Genomic DNA, 18,577 nt, shown 5'->3' on the forward strand with positions numbered 1-18,577 from the left:
TTCATTTCTTCACACACATCTCATTCTAGTCATTCATTATCCAGCCAGAAGATTGTGGAAAAGATGGTCAGACCAGCAGCAAATAAGATTTTGGAATAAATTGTTTTTTCTGGACCTGTTTCAGTTGGATTTTAGACACTGGTCACACGTTGATTAACTTTGATGGTTGATAGAGATAGAGGTTGTACATTCATTCTTGTACAACTTGTCCTCTTAGGTTTTCAATATCAATCACAGTGTTCATCTGGATTGCTTATGGAAGCTAGTGGAAGAAATTATATTGCACCTCAGCCTCCATTGATGGAGAGAGATTGTGCTCCTGGCCTCTCATTTTGGGATGCTTCCATATTCGACATTCCAAACACACACACACCCTTTTTTTTACATGAACCCACTAGGTAATGTCATTTGTCAGTATCCGTATGCTGATGATACTTCATGCCCTGGTCACTTCATGATTGAATCAGTGCAGCCTGCTTCTACATGGGACTACCCTTGAAGATCCTCTGGAAGCTACAATCGGTACACAAACAGTAATGAGTAGTAACTGCTGTTTGTCACACTGCATTAGTTGCCAATCAACTTTTGGATGCAATTCAAGTTGCTGTCATCACCTAGCAAACCCTTCATGACACAGGGCTTGGGTATGTGGGGAACTGCCTGTCTCCAGTTATTTCTGCCTGTTGGGTACATTCAGGCAGCAAAGGTATGTGCTCCAGGTTCCTTCTACTGGTCTTCAGAGAAGTGTGGCATACAAATCTAATAAATAATAATAACCACAACTGACCCCAAATTTCTGTGGCCAACAAAGACAGTTATTGAGTTTTGTTCCATTTTATGACCTTTCTTGCCACAGTTAAATGAATCACTGCAATTAAGTGATTTTAACGGTGGTTAATTGAATCTTGCTTTCACCTGTGACATTGTCACATTGCAAAAGGTGATTACAGGACCCCAGGACATTATAACTATTGTGTATAGATGCCAGTTGCCTAGTTTTGAACTATGTAGATGCTGCAATGGTCATCAGGGTGAAAAACAGTTAATGTCACTTTTTTCAATGCGCTTATATCTTTGAAAGGTCACTAAATTAATTATTGCAAGTTGAGGACTACCAGTGTTACTGTCATCTTAAGACAGGGGTCCCCAAACGTGGCAACTTTAAGACTTGTGGGCTTTGACTGGCTGGAGACTTCTGGGAGTTGAAGTCCACAAATCTTAAAGTGGCCAAGTTTTGGGAGCTCTGTCTTAAGAGATTGAGGAAGTGTGTCTTCTCTGCCACAAGGGTCCTTACCCTTGGAATAGAATCTCCCCTCTCCCCAAGAGATTTGGACAACGCCCTCAAGACAAGGGTGAAATGCTCCCGGTTCAGCCTGGTTAGGACGTAGCACGAAGCATGCACTCCTGAACCAATAAGAAAAGTAAGTAGATTTCACCACTGTCTCTATGATATGCAAAATCCTTAAGGCTTGGCCTCAGTCCCAGTCTTATGGTTCAGATATTTGTCAGGGACCCCCCCCCCCCCGCCCCATTTGTGGTTTTCTATTACCATTTTGATTCTTTCCCTGTGTTGTTTGTGATTTTAACTATTTTTTTCCTACTGTTTTTGAATTTTGCAAGCCACCCAGAGTTAGCATCTGTAATAAATTTAAATAAATAAATAACCGAGAACAGCACAGGAAACAGCAGACCAGCAATAGAGATAATGATAATGACTTCAGTATGCTAGAAGCATAAATGTTCATTTGAAGCTCCTATTTTTTTTGAATTGAGAAATGAGGTTACTTCTTAACTTAATCAGTTATCTAAAAAGTATCTTCAGCAAGCTGCATCTTTCCAGAGCATGAACCAAACTTAAATAATATGCTTAGTTCAAGATGTTTTCAAGTAATGTTGAGTCCTATAGTGATAAATGGAAGAGATATGTAGTCATCTGAATAAGCAAGTACGCCCCATTAAAAGTATTGGTGTTTTCAGCATACTTCACCAGAGATGTGAACCTTCATTTCAACACTTCATTTTATTTATTTAGCAAATGGTGTTATATAGCATTAGCCAGGAGATTACAATGCTAATACAGAGCAGTACTTTGGCTACCAATTTACCAGCTCTCTTGTGGGACACGTTCATGTGCTTTGCAAGGTGCGCCACAAAAGGGCAAGTTAGTTTTGCATCAGAAAGACAGACGAGTGTGCGGCTCTTCCTGCACTGTTATCCAAGGCCCTCTCCCTCATGTCACAACTGGGAAGGAATCCGACTGTCAATCTGACTGCCTGCATTGAACATCAGCTTGTCTCCCCACTGAAGTGGTACCCAGTTGTCTACTCGCATAGGACACACTGCTTGATGAGCAGAAGCTGAGGCAAGTGATAGGACTTCTGGAAAAATGAGCATTGGGTAGATAAGGCAAAGCTAGAGTTACCGGGCCCCAGAACTAGAAGACATCTTTGGCAAAATCCAAACAACATTTCACCATAACCTGATCCAACTATAAAGCCAGATAGTGGAGAACTGTCATAGCTTTGGGCTGGGTGGTTCACCATCCCAGAATCTACTGTGAATTCTTCATCATACCAGAGGACACTCGGGAGTAATGTGAGACCATCAATCAGAAGAGTGCACCTGAACTGAAAGTGAACTTTGCAACATGACGATAACCCTAAGCATTCCAGTAAATCCACCAAGGAATAGCTGGGGGGGAGGAGAAGGAAGGTTCTAGAATGGCTGAATCAAAACCCAGATCTAAATTCCATCAAAATGCCGTGAGACAATTTGAAATGAATTCTAATCGTGATCGTGGGGATGCTATGACAGTCATAAGTGTGAGGATGGGTGGTAAGTTACTTTATCAGTGCCGTTTTAACTTTGGCCACTAAACGAATGGCTAAAAGTCAAAAATTACCTGTATGAAATTTGTTTCTATGTATACTCCAATGAGAATGTGTTTTAGCTGTGGATGCCCTTTAATACAAAGTGCATTACATTTATACACAGGAAGGGCTCCTTGTTTTGGCCTGTCCTCCCCCTACTAACAGTGGTGGCAAACCTACGGCACAGGTGTCACGTGGAGCCTATCACCTGGCACATGAGCTATTGCCTTAGCTCACCTCCAGCACGCATGTGATGGATTTTTGGCTCGCACAGAGGCTCTGGGAGGGCATTTTTGGCTTCTGGAGGGCTCCAGGGGGATGGGAGAGGGTGTTTTTACCCTCCCCAGGCTCCATGGAAGCCTCTGGAGCCTGGAGGGTGAAAAAGGGGCTTACCAGGCCCACCAGAAGTTGGGAAATGGGTTGTTTCTGGTCTCTGGGGAGCTGGGAGGCAATTTTTGCCCTCCCCTGGCATTGAATTATGGGTGTGGGCACTAACACAGGTGAGATAGTGTGTGCGCACCTGCTTTCGGCACCTGAGGGAAAAAAGGTTCGCCATCACTGCCTTATAACCGCTTTTAAAAAACACATTTAAGTTCCTCTAAAGTTCAGTTTCACTATGCTTTGATTCAGAAATCAAACAGAACAGCTGACTCTTTCACTTCAAAATCCTTTGTCTCAGAGATGAATAACCATGGCTTCAGTGTCCATCTAATGAGTGTGGCAATCTTTTTGTCACAATCTTTTGCATGAATCTTCTGCCCGGAGAATGTTCAAAAGCATACTTAGGTCTCATGCATTTTTGAAGCCACCTTTCTAGTTCAATATATAACCTTGAAAAAAATATTTGGGAGGTCAACAAAATAAAGCCCAGTTGTCATTGTAATGCACCACAATAGACTTCTTACTTTCTTATGAGCCAATAATGAAAAAAACAACCCAGAAAAAACTGACAAGTGAAACAGTGTTTAATATAGTTGTTAAATTAAACAGATTGCAATTTCCATGGGAAATCCTAACTGTATTCATCTTGCAAGAGCCAGAATAAAGAGTGCATACCCCTTGAAATGATCATGACACAGTCAACAATCACAGTCAGAGATACAGGCGACTGAAAATTTCATTGACAACACAATTGCGCAAGGCGGTCTGCTCAAATGTTAATGCACACTTCAAAGCAGGAGGCCAACTTAAAAAATGATCCTATATTGTGCTATTAATTAAATTTTGGAAGTGGTAAATGATGCCAGAAAGAAAGGGTGGAAGATAATGAACAAGCTTCAGTACCATGTAAATAAAGACCTTTGGAAATCAGATTTTGTTTTAAAGGTTAAAAAAAACATATAGTACAAGGACAAACTTGGCAGTTTTGTAGAAAGCAGGCTATATTATGTTCCGTGATGTGCCTTATTGGAAGGGAAACATATACGTATAAGAGCGCCACATAAGAATTTATGTTAAGCAATTTAATAAATTTAAGAACACGGATGATACTTAATTTCTTGGTCAAAGATCAGAGCCCCCTCTCTCATGTCATAGCCATTCAGCTTATTATGCTAGCTTATTACTAAAAATCTATCTTGAAAAGTGGGGAAAAAATCTGTCAAAACGTTATTAATCATTCTGGAGATAGCCAGGCTTAATATAAATTATTTCCCTACACTGAAATATAAAAATATATGCTTTCTACACTTTAATACTTTAATAAAATGTATGGGCATTGAAAATTCATGATGAACCCATTTATAAATGCTTATCAACCACTCATTTTCTTTAGAATTTAAATCATCCCAGTATCCCAATCAATTTTGTTTGGTTATAGGGGGAAAAAAAAACATCACCCAAACCGTCCCAAGCCTTTTTTAACTAAATGCCATAATCAGTAAATTGAAAGTGGAATTTAATTCCCCACTTCTTCATGACAGCAACATTTCTAGACAATATTCCACAGCAATTTGATACATATTAATTAAACAAACCATTATAAATATTTTAATTTTTTTGAATATTGAAATTTGTTTTTAATCTCAATGTCCTATATTTGAAAATTGGGGATACATTTTATCTTTAACATTATTTGGGCTAGTTCTTGATTTTCTTTGATTTTATTTTTTTTTATCTTTGCTTGAGGTATATTTATAACCTTCCTTTATTTTTTTTATTCATTTTTATCCTGGATCCCCTTTTAAGCCTCCACTTGCTTCCTGTGCCGTACAGAAATTGAAAACTGCCAAGTCTGCAACTCTGAAAAGAACAAAAAGAACATCCACAATTTTATAGCTTATGTACACCTCCCAAGATGCCGTTATGTGCACAGCCACCAGTTTCAATTCAATTTTGTGCGCATCCAGCAAGAGGATTTCCCCTGCTAGCTGAGTTAAGAGAGAACAGATCTCTCATTGACCAGCTCTCCGGCAGACCGAAGGGGCCCAACCCGGATTCCCCTTTCCTTTCTTCTCCCAGGCAGATTATGATAGAGAAGGGAATGTATGTCAGGTACAATCAACTATGGTGCGTGTAGAAATGGATCAAGATTGCTCCACCCAAAAGATAAAAGCAACTGTACCAGATGTTCAGTGCTTGCTTAAGACTGCTGCATGTGAGTCTCCCCTCTATCATTTCACATAGCGGTTATGTGTACCGCATTACAGCAGATACACAAGCTGATCACTGTTGCACAATTGGGATGAAATTTTAATACATAAAATCCTCAAAATATAGAATTTTGGTATATTTGTTAGTGTCAGTGTCTCCCATATTACAAAATACAAAAACCTCCCCAAATAATCCCACACGTGTTCGAGAAATCTCCCTGACCAACAGGAAAATTTAACAGCTAAGTCTTTTCACCTGTGGACCAAAATGCACCAATAGGAGTTAGAAGGTTTTTTTCGTTTAATAAATACATATGAAAAAAAATTTCTTTTTTCCTCGCTTTAAACAATTTCTCTCCTCCCTTTAAACATACCTCTCTTGCTAAAATGAGGAAGCCTCACATTTGTGTAAGGGTAGGGATAGCAAGAGTACATAACAAGGCAACTTTTTTTCCATTTAAAAACATTACCGATGGCATAATAAAAAAGGCCCTTTGTAAAGAGTTACAGTGAGAGCAACATCTTTAATTTTAAAAGCCCACTCAAACAGCTAATATAAGAACAGTGGCACATTCAAGGAGCTGACAGCACAGACCAGAAATAGTATGGGAGTGCACAGCCTTTCCAAAATAATGCTGTTCATTTTAGTTTTCCTTTTGTTGCAATGAATCACACTTTCCTTCCACCAAGTAAAAACATCGTATTACTTCAAATAAATAGTTTTAAGTCCTGCGTAGCAGCCACAAATGAAGATCTCAAATCCACCTCTTGGTCTCTGCATTTCCAGTAGGCATAAATCTTTGGTCAATTCACTTAAAACGTTCACCTTCGGTAAAGGTCTGCAGCAGTGCTAGGTGACTTCTGAAGTGTGCGCTAGGCAGCCCAAGCTGTGTTTCGGTTCCCCCCCCCTTCGCACACAATCCTACTTAAAAAGGCATCGCATGAAATAATCAACCGTGCCTTGGGATCAGATGCACTGTGAAACAGTGACATTTTCTCCAACGTGCTATTGTGTTTGAATCAATGGAGTCATCCTTGCCCACTATCGCTAACTTGCTGGTGGGCCTTCATTTAAGAAGTAGGTGGTCATTTCTCCTTTACCTTTGACTTTCACAACCCCTCGGCATTCTAGTTGGTAGTTATTGATGGTTAAAACCTGATACATATCCGTAGTAACCTGCAGAGTATTCAAAAAGAAGAATCAATCCCTCTGTTGTTTAAGTTAACAGCTGATGTTAATAACTGCATTTATGGAAGGCACAGTAAACATTTATCTTGGATTACTGGAGAGTAAACTGCACTGCGATTGTGTTCACAGTACTGAGGCCTTTGCTTTCACTGAAGCATCAGAAGAAATGGGGGAGTTTTAAACAAGGCATTTAATTCTGCTGACATGTTCTATTTCCAAATGGAAACAGAGGTTGAAGAACTGATGCTAGGCAAGTCTACTGGATTTAATGGATTACTAGACTATACTCAAGAAATCCTACTAGAAAAAGCCAGGCATAAGCACTCAGCCTCTAAACACCGAGCGCTGGTTCTATTAAAAGGAGGGTACAAAGTACAGAGGGGAAAGGCAATTGCATCAAATATATCTTCTGCTCTTTCATTATTACAAGTTATGTAAGTGCTGCTGCAAACGGAGTTTGGGAAAGTAAAAAAAAAAGGTGTGAAGAAGACTCACTTGAATCCTTTCGGGGACTCCTGTACTGTCCATTCGACTAGCTACATTCACAGTGTTGCCCCAAATATCATACTGGGGCTTACGTGCACCTATGACCCCTGCTACTACGGGACCAATATTGAGCCCTAGAAACAAAGCAGTAAGAAATTAAAGACTTCCAAAAATAAATGGACGCTTTTTCTGTTTTTATCAGAAAAATCACATGCAGAAACAACACAACCACAAGATTCATCCCCAGGCCTCACTCATCCCTACTAAGTTTTGAAGAAATTGCCTTTTAGCTTTGTATAAATAAAAGCACACCTTTCTTTCATTTATTTATTTAGCTGTTAACTAGTAATGTAATTTATATATTACACTAGAGTCATGTTTGTTTGTTAAGATGGGCAGCCATACAAATATAATAAATAAATAATTTGTAGATTCACATTTTCCCACAAACATTTTGAAAAATTATTTTAACAAAGATTGTTTTTAAATGAACAAATACAAAAAAAGAGAAAAGACACATCCTGAGAGGGAGCAAGGTAAGAGGGAGAGGGAAAAGAAACAATGCATCCTTTGCACAAATTTGCAATTAAAAAATTATAAGCATTTGAAAACCAAAGTGACAATCCTCTCCCACTGACTTCAGCGAAAACATAAAGAATTTTAAAAACCTTTTCCACCAAAATCAAAAAGGATTGGATTTGATTGCAACCAGTAGTGGGTTGCTACTGGGATGGATAAGGAGGCCGCACCAGTAGCGCAGAAGGAAAGATATCGCCAAAATCTCACGTGTTCCTTCACAAGATTTTGCTTCCTGTGCTGGGAAGCGAAACTGCCCACACATTGCACCGGTAGCAGCAGTAGCGGCAACCCACAACTTATCACAACCCTATTAAGGTGTTTCTGAAGCTACTGTATTTCATGCCAGAAGGAATATTGAATCTGGAGATTCCTGTCTTGCCCTTTAGTCTTCTGCGGCTCCTACAAGTCACAGGATTCAAATGTAGAAATTTCTGAACCGCACAGCCATTATTTTTCTCACCTCCAAAATTTATCCCAATGAGAGATATTACCAGTAAATTTCTCTCTCTGGTTCATCCATGTGAAGGAAATAGTATCAAGGTGGAAATGGAAAAATGATGATGTTGACATAGTTCCCAGTTTTGTATTTTTGGTCCTAGCAAAATGCAGGCCTATTAAGACCCTACTTACTGGGAAGCTTTGTATTGATATTAGTGTGTATGCATGCGTGAAATTATAGAAGCTGAAAAGATCACTGATTACTTGCCTATTTTATTGTATGTGTTAGATATACAGCGGTACCTCTACGTAAAAATGCCTCTACTTACAAACTTTTATAGATAAGAACTGTGTGTTCAAGATTTTTTTGCCTCTTCTCAAGAACCATTTTCCACTTACAAATCCGAGCCTCCGAAAGTGTAACTGGAAAAGGCAGGGAGAAGCCTCCGTGGGGCCTCTCTAGGAATTTCCTGGGAGGAAACAGGGCTGGAAAAGGTAGGGAGAAGCTTCCATGGGGCCTCTCTAGGAATCTCCTGGGAGGAAACAGGGCCTCCACCCTCGCTGTGGTTTCCCCAATTGCATGCAATGTTTGCTTTTACATTGATTCCTATGGGAAAAATTGCTTCTTCTTACAAACTTTTCTACTTAAGAAACATAGAAACATAGAAGACTGACGGCAGAAAAAGACCCCATGGTCCATCTAGTCTGCCCTTTTACTATTTCCTGTATTTTATCTTACAATGGATATATGTTTATCCCAGGCATGTTTAAATTCGGTTACTGTGGATTTACCAACCACGTCTGCTGGAAGTTTGTTCCAAGGATCTACTACTCTTTCAGTAAAATAATATTTTCTCATGTTGCCTTTGATCTTTCCCCCAACTAACTTCAGATTGTGTCCCCTTGTTCTTGTGTTCACTTTCCTGTTAAAAACACTTCCCTCCTGAACCCTATTTAACCCTTTAACATATTTAAATGTTTCGATCATGTCCCCCCTTTTCCTTCTGTCTTCCAGACTATACAGATTGAGTTCATTAAGTCTTTCCTGATACGTTTTATACTTAAGACCTTCCACCATTCTTGTAGCCCGTCTTTGGACCCGTTCAATTTTGTCAATATCTTTTTGTAGGTGAGGTCTCCAGAACTGAACACAGTACTCCAAATGTGGTCTCACCAGCGCTCTATATAAGGGGATCACAATCTCCCTCTTCCTGCTTGTTATACCTCTAGCTATGCAGCCAAGCATCCTGCTTGCCTTTCCTACTGCCCGACCACACTGCTCACCCATTTTGAGACTGTCAGAAATCACTACCCCTAAATCCTTCTCTTCTGAAGTTTTTGCTATCACAGAACTGCCAATGCAATACTCAGATTTAGGATTCCTTTTCCCCAAGTGCATTATTTTACATTTGGAAACATTAAACTGCAGTTTGCATTGCTTTGACCATTTATCTAGTAACGCTAAATCATTTACCATATTACAGACCCCTCCAGGAATATCAACCCTATTGCACACTTTAGAGTCATCAGCAAATAGGCAAACCTTCCCTACCAAACCTTCTCCTATGTCACTCACAAACATATTAAAAAGAATAGGACCCAGAACAGACCCTTGTGGCACACCGCTTGTAACCTGTCTCTGCTCAGAATACTCGCCATTAACAATAACTCTCTGATGTCTATGCTTCAGCCAGCTTGAAATCCACTGAACTATCCAGGGATTAATTCCAATCTTCACTAATTTATCTATCAGCTCTTTATGTGGAACCGTATCAAAGGCTTTGCTGAAGTCCAGATAGGCAATATCCACGGCACCACCTTGATCCAACACCTTTGTGACATAGTCAAAGAACTCAATGAGATTAGTCTGACACGATTTGCCTTCAGTAAAGCCATGCTGATTTGGGTCCAATAAGTTATTGTTTTTTAGATGCTGATTTATCCTCTTTTTGAGTAGCGTCTCCATCATTTTAACTACAACTGATGTCAAGCTAACTGGCCTGTAGTTACCAGCTTCTTCTCTACTGCCCTTCTTGTGGATAGGCACAACACTGGCCATTCTCCAATCCTCAGGAACATCTCCTGTTAACAGGGATTGGTTAAACAAATCAGTCAGGGGGGTAGCAATGACAGATCTGAGTTCTTTAAGAACTCTGGGGTGGATGCCATCTGGACCCATTGCCTTATTTATCTTTAATCTTTCAAGTTCTTCTAAGACATCGGCTTCTAAGATCACTGGAGCTGAATCCGTACAGCTGGAAGCAATGCTATATCCCTCTATAGTATTATTTTGTAAGGTGTCTTTTGAGAAAACTGAACAGAAGTAGCTATTGAAATGGTCAGCGATCTCCTTATTCCCATCAATGCATGTATTATTTCCGGTACTAAGCTTTGTGATGCTGCAGCTTTTCTTCTTCCTATCACTAATATATCTGAAGAAGGTTTTATCCCCCTTCTTTACAGATTTTGCTATTTCTTCCTCTTTTGAGGCTTTAGCAGCATATATTATCTGTTTTGCCTCCTTCTGTCTCATTTTATACACCTCTCTATCAGCTATACTTCCAGACTCTTTATACCTCCTATAGGCAGCCTTTTTTCATTGACTATAGCCCTTACATCATTGCTAAACCATAGCGGTTTCTTCTTCCTTTTACCTTTAGTTACTTGCTTTACATAAAGTCTTGTGGCTTTTAAGATGGCCTTTTTTAATACAGTCCACTGGGTGCTCGCTCCTGCCATTTTATCCCTTCCCTTTAATTCATTATTTAAATATTCCCCCATTGCATTAAAATTTGTTTTTCTGAAATCCAATACTTTGGTTGCAGTATAGGATTGCTCACAATCAGTTTTTACATCAAACCACAAACATAGATGGTCACTGCAACCTAAATTTTCTCCCACCTTGACCTCTGAAACCCGATTCCCATTTGTAAAAACTAAATCTAGAATATTCTCCCCTCTAGTTGGTGTCTTAACTAGCTGTGCCATAGCTGCTCCTGTAAAGGCCTCTACTATATTCTTACTTTTGCATGTAAGGGCACTGGGGATATTCCAGTCAACATCAGACATGTTGAAATCACCCATAACCACAATATCTCCCTTTACTGCCATTAGGGTAATCTCATCCACCATCTTGTTGTCATGTTCCTCAGATTGCCCTGGAGGCCTATAGATCACCCCAATTCTAATGACAGAACCATCTTTATTTTGCATGAAAATCCAGAGGGTCTCCAGATCTTACCTTACTTAAGAATCTGGTCACGGAATGAATTAAGTTTGCAAGTAGAGGTACCACTGTATTTTTTTTCTTCAGAATGATTTATGCTAGTAGCTGCCTTACACCAAAAAACACATACATTTTGTGATGCAGGAATGTGTGCTGATTTCCCCCATCAGTTGGACATGTTATGTAATTTACAAATACCATAACAGGCACTGTGAACCGAGTACCAGTCAAAAAGGAACAACATCCACGATTACTCACATTAAGTGGTTTCAAGTAAAATATGGCATTTACTTTTTTTTTAAAAAAAACATAGAGAATGGATTCATGGGGTGAACTTCTGGAACCTAAAGTACAACTGTAATATTTACCTATTTTCATCTGGAAATTGTTGAACGAATGCTCGTTGATATATTTCATTTGATCCATTAACCTCATTGCAAAGTCTGCCAGGGCCTTGATATGCGTCTTGCCCACCTTGTCATACGTGGAATCATTAAGACCCGAAGCAGCCATATATGTGCTCCCTATGGTTTTGATCTTTTCCAGCTGTCGAAATTGGTCTTCGCTTATTATCTAAAAACCCAAAAAAGGAAAAGGGCATATATGCAAATCAATCCATGCTTTGTAAGTGGCCTGTGCAGAGCCCTAGGCGCTACATACATTAACTCACAGCGGGAACAATCCAGCCTGATTCATATAGGAAAAGAAAATAGATGAGCTATTTGGATCCTGAGTATAGACACAGAGACTGAAGTCCTATATCAGCTATTTCAAAATAACTTGAAAACAGCTTTGGATTATGAAGTCCTAGATCTGGTGCAATATTCTAGCCTGGTACAATATTTCGTTGTTAGTTGCAAAGTCTGTATCCAACCCATCTCAATCCCATGGACCACGTTCCTCCAGGCCTTCCTGGAGTCCATTTAAGCTCACTTTCACTGCTTCAGTAACTCCATCCAGCCACCTCATTCTCTGTCGTCCACTTCTTCTTTTGTCCTCAATCTTTTCCAGCATTAGGCTCTTCTCCAGTGAGTTCTTCCTTCTCATTAGGTACAAAATAATAATATACTGCTCAAAAAAATAAAGGGAACACTCAAATAACACATCCTAGATCTGAATGAATGAAATATATTCAGTTTGATTTCACAGAAGTTTGATGTACTTAGGAGTTATATTGTGTTGTTTAAGTGTTCCCTTTATTTTTTTTGAGCAGTGTATAATACAATATGAATATATTCCTATCTGTCCAAATTTTTGTCTGTCTCTAATATAAGTACAAATGACATGTGTCAGTATTGGCTATTACATATGGGTAATTAACACTGTTTGCACTATTAATAATATGGCATAGTATATTTCCTTAATAAACTATGGGGATGGGGAATGATGGCCCTTTTATAACTTGTGGACTTCAATTCCCAGAATTACTGAGCCAGTCATGCTGGGTCAGGAATTTTGGGAGTTGAGGTCTACAACTCATAAAGAAGACATAGTTCCCCATCTCTGCCTTACAATGTGATTCCTTCTTTGCTACAAAAAGGATTCAAGAAAATCCATGCTAGCCGCAATGAATAAATTTCCTAGCAAGTGCACATGGATATTTCAGCTGTCTTGGCAAAATTCCTACTTGCTACACTCTAAAGCACCAGGGACTAACATACTAAATAGGTGACCAGGACATGCAATCACTCAGCTGGGATAATGGTTAAATAATCAAGAAGAAACAGAATTTTATGATGTTTGGCAAAAGGTATATACTTGGTGGGAAATAAAGAAAAAGAGATAAGTTTGCTGTTATATTACTTTGAATATATCTGAAGCTAGTAGTTATACTGTATTAGATGGTGATTATTTGCAATATAAATGTAAATTCCTTTTTTTCTTCTCTTATCCTGTTTATTTTAGCTGAATTTAATTCATAATTCAAGAATTTCCATATATGTTTTTATAAATTTTTAGATGTGTTTTTACATACTATGTTATAATTGATACTTTCACATATCGTATAGATGGTGTTAAATAACAAGATTTTTCCTTTTTTTCTTTTTTAACACAATGATGACTTCTATTATGAGCGGAGCGACTGTAGCTCCACTAAGTGTTATATGCTATGTTTGTTATGTTTGTCTATGCAAATTAATAAATATTTTTTTAAAAAAAGGAAAATTAGTTTCACAGAGTTTTGAGGAACTATCATTGTTACATTAATCTCTAGTAGAGGAAAAAGTGTTTTTAAAAAGTCACGTAAAAAAAACCCCAAACCTGGATACCCGAAAGCAGTGATGACAAACCTATGGCACACATGCCATAGGTGGCATGCAGAGCTATATCTGAGGGCACGCGAGTGCTGGCCAGCTGATTTTCAGCCTTCTTTTTGGCCATTTTCACTCTCCTCACGCTTCAGGACAGCTACTTGAACCCTGAGGATGGGGGAAAATGGCGGGCCATTTTTTGCTATCCCCAGAGTTCAGGAGGCTTTCCTAAACTCTGAGGGGAGCAAAAAACAGCCCAATGGGCCTACTCGAAGCCCAGAGGCTTCAGTGATGCCTGTGCACATGCACAGGGGGAAGCGGGGAGGAGGGCATTGCATTTTGAGTATGGGCACACACACGTAGACTACCGTTCTTGCGCGCACCCTTTTGACAACCAAGCAGCAATGGGCACTAAATTGTGCTTGCCGGTGCGGCTCGAAAGTTGCCCCCGTGTTTCGGCAAGGTTTTACCTGTGGCTCCATGCACAATTTTGCTACCTCCACAGGTGCAGCAGCAAAATCACGCTGGTCCCGCAAGAACTTACAAGTCGTGGTGGCGAGCGCAATTTAGTGTTCCGGCTCGTAGCCCACCACTTCACCCAAGCCTTAAAAGATTCACCATCACTGCCCCAAAGGCAGTGTCAAAGGCAATATTGTGTGGAACTACTCAAGACTCATTTATACCGCCAGGCATGGGGGAGTTGAGATAGCCCTTCCCCCTAGGCCATTACAAGTTATGCATGGTATGTTTGTGTGTATGTTTGGTTTTATAATAGGGGTTTTAGTTGTTTTTTATTATTGGATTGTACATGTTGTTTTTATTATTGTTGTTAGCCGCCCCGAGTCTACGGAGAGGGGCGGCATACAAATCCAATAAATTATTATTATTATTATTATTATTATTATTATTATTATTATTATTATTTACATAGTGATCGGTCCTCATCATGAGACCATTGTTCTCCTTGATTTTGCTCACCTCATCAAAGTCAGCAATGATTTCATTGAGGAGCCTCAAGCACTCCACCCCTTCATTGTTGGCCTCCAACTCCACGTAGAATTCTGAGAAGTTGCTGATGGAAGCAAACATCACCGCTACACATTCACAGGACTGGTAATACAGTTCATCATTCCTCCGTTCCTGTGCAAGGAAGTGGGCTGCTACGTCCTTTGGCAAGATATTATGGAGAAGCCGTCGGTTGTAAGCCTGCAGCTCCTCCATCTCCTCCTTTTCTTCGGTAGCCTGAAGAGAGAAGCAAGGGGGTGGTTGCAAGTTAACTTCATTTATGTGCGAAATGGGCTGGAAATAAATATGCATGGGATCTTAATAGACCAGTGTCAACAGAATCACATTTTACACTTCATTGGGTTCTAATTTTAAGCATACATAGAAGGCCTATTACTGAAACTATTAATTCTGTCCTCAAAATTGAACTCTCAAATATTGGTGGAAGCTTCATTTTGAGTTCTGATTCAGTTTGGTGATCAGATCAATAGGAGTAGACTTCTATGAAGAAGAAGTCATCAACAGATGTTCGTAGAAGCAGCAAAATTTCCAAAATTGTTATCCTTGAGACATAAATTAATCAAGTAAACTTAATTAGTTTTTGAAAAGGACTCCCACTGAATTACAACACTCCTCCTTTACTCAATTTCCAATATTCATGTAACACTTTTTCCACACAAATGTTGGGTGTAGAATACGTTGGTCATTTTTCTTTATCTAAACTATAGACCCACTACACTAAGCTGGTGCCCATCAGGTCCCTGTAGATTATATATTCCATAACAAGATGGATCATGAAATAATTTTTACAAAATCTGTATCAGTTTCCTCTGATCTGAGAATTCTAGTTCTGATTTATGAGCACAGTAGCCCAACAAAATAACAGCATGAGCAGCAATCATGTACTGATCATAAGAAGGTATTCTAATATAATATTAAAGAGAGACATGCATGAATAAGCACCTGCAGGCATACACACCTGAAGCTTCCAAAGGAAATCCAACCTCGCTGTGGATTCCACCTGCTGTGCATGTAGATAGACCGCCAAGACAAAAACAGTGATGACAACAGGGGTTACAATCTTCAAAGCAACCCTGGACACATTGGAAGGACTAGACAGGAAACAAAGTGCACAAATCTGAAAATTACAATGTAACACTGACTCAAGTATAATAAAGAACATAATGCTTCTTAATGTTGTCACATCAAGCCTTCTAGTATTTCTCATCCCTAGAAATGCTCCCAGAGGGCTTGGAGTTCAATTTCTCCATGTTCTGAGTGTGTTCTTGTTGTGTATTATTTATATATTTGTTTGTTTGTTTGTTTGTTTGTTTGTTTGTTTACTGAATTTATTTGCCATCCATCTCATAACAAAATGATTCTGGGCAGCTTTAAAATCCTAACAAATAAATATTGTCAAAATAATTAAAAATAAAAGAAATCCCAATTAAGATAAAATGTAGTTAAAAGATGGGCAGGGAGGGAACATGATTCCCCAGGGGATGGGGAGATGGGATTGTCTCTTAATTCAACAACCACTTCCAAGTAATGCACCTTCATTGGGACCCCAAACCATCTGGCAGACCCAGGTCTTCAGGCTCCTGTGGAAGGACAGAAGAGTTGGAGCCAAAGGAGATAAGGCCCTAGAATTCCTTGACCAATAGGGCCTGCAGCATGTCTCCTTTGTTGGTATGGATGAGGTAGGCCATGTTGTGGTCCATCAGCAGCCCATGTTGACTTGGTGATGCACCCAGTGGCCTGTGCAGCTGACACCTGAGTCAGACAGTGAGGAGGATGGCGAGGACTCGGTGCCAGGGGCAGAGATTCACCCAACCTCAAGCACCTCCTAGCAGTGATGAGGAAGAAGAGGTTTCCCCTCTTCTTGATGCCAGAGTCGGCAGAGCTGCCAAGAGATAGGAATGGTTACTCCAGAGGAGATATCCTCGGTGTAACACTGGGGGCTAAGTGACCACTCCCCTAATCTACTTAAGAACAGTAGAAGCAGCTGAAAGGCTGCAGGAAACAACAGTTTAGACTAGTGTATCTGTTGTGATTGTCTTGTGAAAATCTCTACTCAATTTTTCTGCATTAAATTGCTTATCAAGGAAGGATCCTGGGCATTTTGCCAAGCCTTTGGAAACTACGTGAGATACCAAGAACTAATTGCATGGCTTTGAGTTAAGACTGTCTGAATTTATGCCAGCTGCTAATGAAGATTAACTAGTCACTGACGTTTTGTAAGAAAGGATTGCTTTTTGATTTGTGTGTGTCTCTCCACTGCTACGCCAGTTATTAGCAGTGGTTCATTGATTAAATTAAGTTCATTCAAACGGTGTGTTTTGATACGTTTGCAACTGGAGGCAGAACAGGCCAGTTCCAGTGGGGTGAGACAATTCCTCAAGTGACCCACATCCTGAAGGGCTTTAAAGGTAATAACCAAAACCTTAAACTGCACCCAGCAGCCAGTGTAGTGCAGCTTGTGGAATAGCACTACATGGGTCATACCAAGGACTCTCAAGCATTGCTTGTACCAGTTGAAGCTTCCAAATGTTCTTCAAAGGTAGCCCCATGTAGAGTGCATTGCAATTGCCCAGATGTGAGACGACCAGGAGTTGAATGACTGAGTGTAAGGACCCCTGATCCAGGAAAAGATCAAGTGTATCCTGGTTTAAAGGGTGAATGCAACCAGGTGCAGTCCAAGTTCAGATTCTTGAATCAAGACCTCCCTCCCTCCTTCTGCCACAGATCTGCAAGCTTCCACAGATTCCAGATTAATTGTTGAAAATGCAATTACATCGTCCTTCATTAACTCACCATATTCCATTCTCAGTCTCATTGGAAAACATACTGAAAGAACAAGAAGGACATATTTTAGACAAAAACAAAGAGTTCCTTCATTTCTTTTATACATCATTGGCACCCTCTGTGGAGATTCTCAGTCATCAGGTCAACGTTGTCTCAAAGGTGTGTTTTCAAAAGGCAACTGGGCTGTTCCACCCCCCACCCCACCCCGAGAAAGAAAAAGAAAACGTTTCGCTTCTCATCCAAAAAGTTTCATCAGTTGTGAATGAATTGCAACCGATGAAGCAAAAGATGTTCTTCTCCTTCCTCAAGCAAAAAAGCAGTTGAGTTTGCCTTTCGAAAAACCACTTTCATCTAAAAGCCCCTGTTTCCCCTCCACCAAATTTCACATATTTTCTATGGCATCAGTTGCATTGATAAGAGTTCGAATTCTGAGCCAACTTAGCCTCATATCTTCTTTCACCAAACTGCTGTAGCTTAGCCTTGTTTCCCCATTGGCAGAATGGGATACACACACTGCCCTCTTGTGAAGTGGGAAAGAAATTTAAACAGAAGGAAGTACAAGAAAAACTGAACTACATGCCTCCCCCCCAATGAAACCATCTTCTTTCTTTGCATCAAATAAATGACTACAGCCTGCTTATTTATGAGCACTGCATGAATTTCCTAGCTGGAGGGGTTCAGCTACTGCCCAGATGGGGGGGAACGTGGGTGGGTAGCAAAAATGGAGCTCCACCACAGAGCATCCAATTGGCACTGAAAGATGTTGAGCGTCCTGCATAAACCATGCCCACGGTGTGGTAGTAAAAATTTTGGTAACCCTTCACTGGGTTCAGCACACATCTGTTATGTCTGGGATGTAACCAATTCACTTAACCAAACTGCATTCTTTCCCAAGCCCCATCCACCACACACAAAGCCATTCGCAACTCAATCTACTAACCAGCTGGTTGAAACACAGACATGCTATGCAAATATTAAAAATATGAGAAATCCTGCTCCTTTTTTTAAAAAAACAAGAAAACCTGAATAAGGTTGGTTGAAAAAAACCCGAGAAAATCCAATGAGATGGTGGAATGCAGTCACATACAGGCTCTGAACTCTTGTCTATCTGCTCATTATCAAAGTAACTTACGAAA

General features: G+C 39.9%; 1 protein-coding gene across 1 annotated transcript in view; it reads right to left on the minus strand.

Moving 5' to 3' along the window:
• Positions 1 to 4,960: 4,960 nt before the first annotated feature.
• The window catches only part of ADCY5 (adenylate cyclase 5), a 92,586-nt gene continuing 78,969 nt past the window's right edge, over positions 4,961 to 18,577 (minus strand). The window contains exons 15-19 of the mRNA XM_070730324.1: positions 15,616 to 15,748; positions 14,610 to 14,873; positions 11,748 to 11,952; positions 7,146 to 7,270; positions 4,961 to 6,638 (exon numbers count right to left, since the gene is read on the minus strand). Of these exons, the coding sequence (XP_070586425.1) occupies positions 6,510 to 6,638; positions 7,146 to 7,270; positions 11,748 to 11,952; positions 14,610 to 14,873; positions 15,616 to 15,748 (856 nt within the window). The 3' untranslated portion in view covers positions 4,961 to 6,509. The remainder of the gene's footprint in view (positions 6,639 to 7,145; positions 7,271 to 11,747; positions 11,953 to 14,609; positions 14,874 to 15,615; positions 15,749 to 18,577) is intronic.

This window comes from Erythrolamprus reginae, chromosome 1, assembly GCF_031021105.1.
Source record: "Erythrolamprus reginae isolate rEryReg1 chromosome 1, rEryReg1.hap1, whole genome shotgun sequence".
Classification (NCBI taxonomy): Eukaryota; Metazoa; Chordata; class Lepidosauria; order Squamata; family Dipsadidae; genus Erythrolamprus; species Erythrolamprus reginae.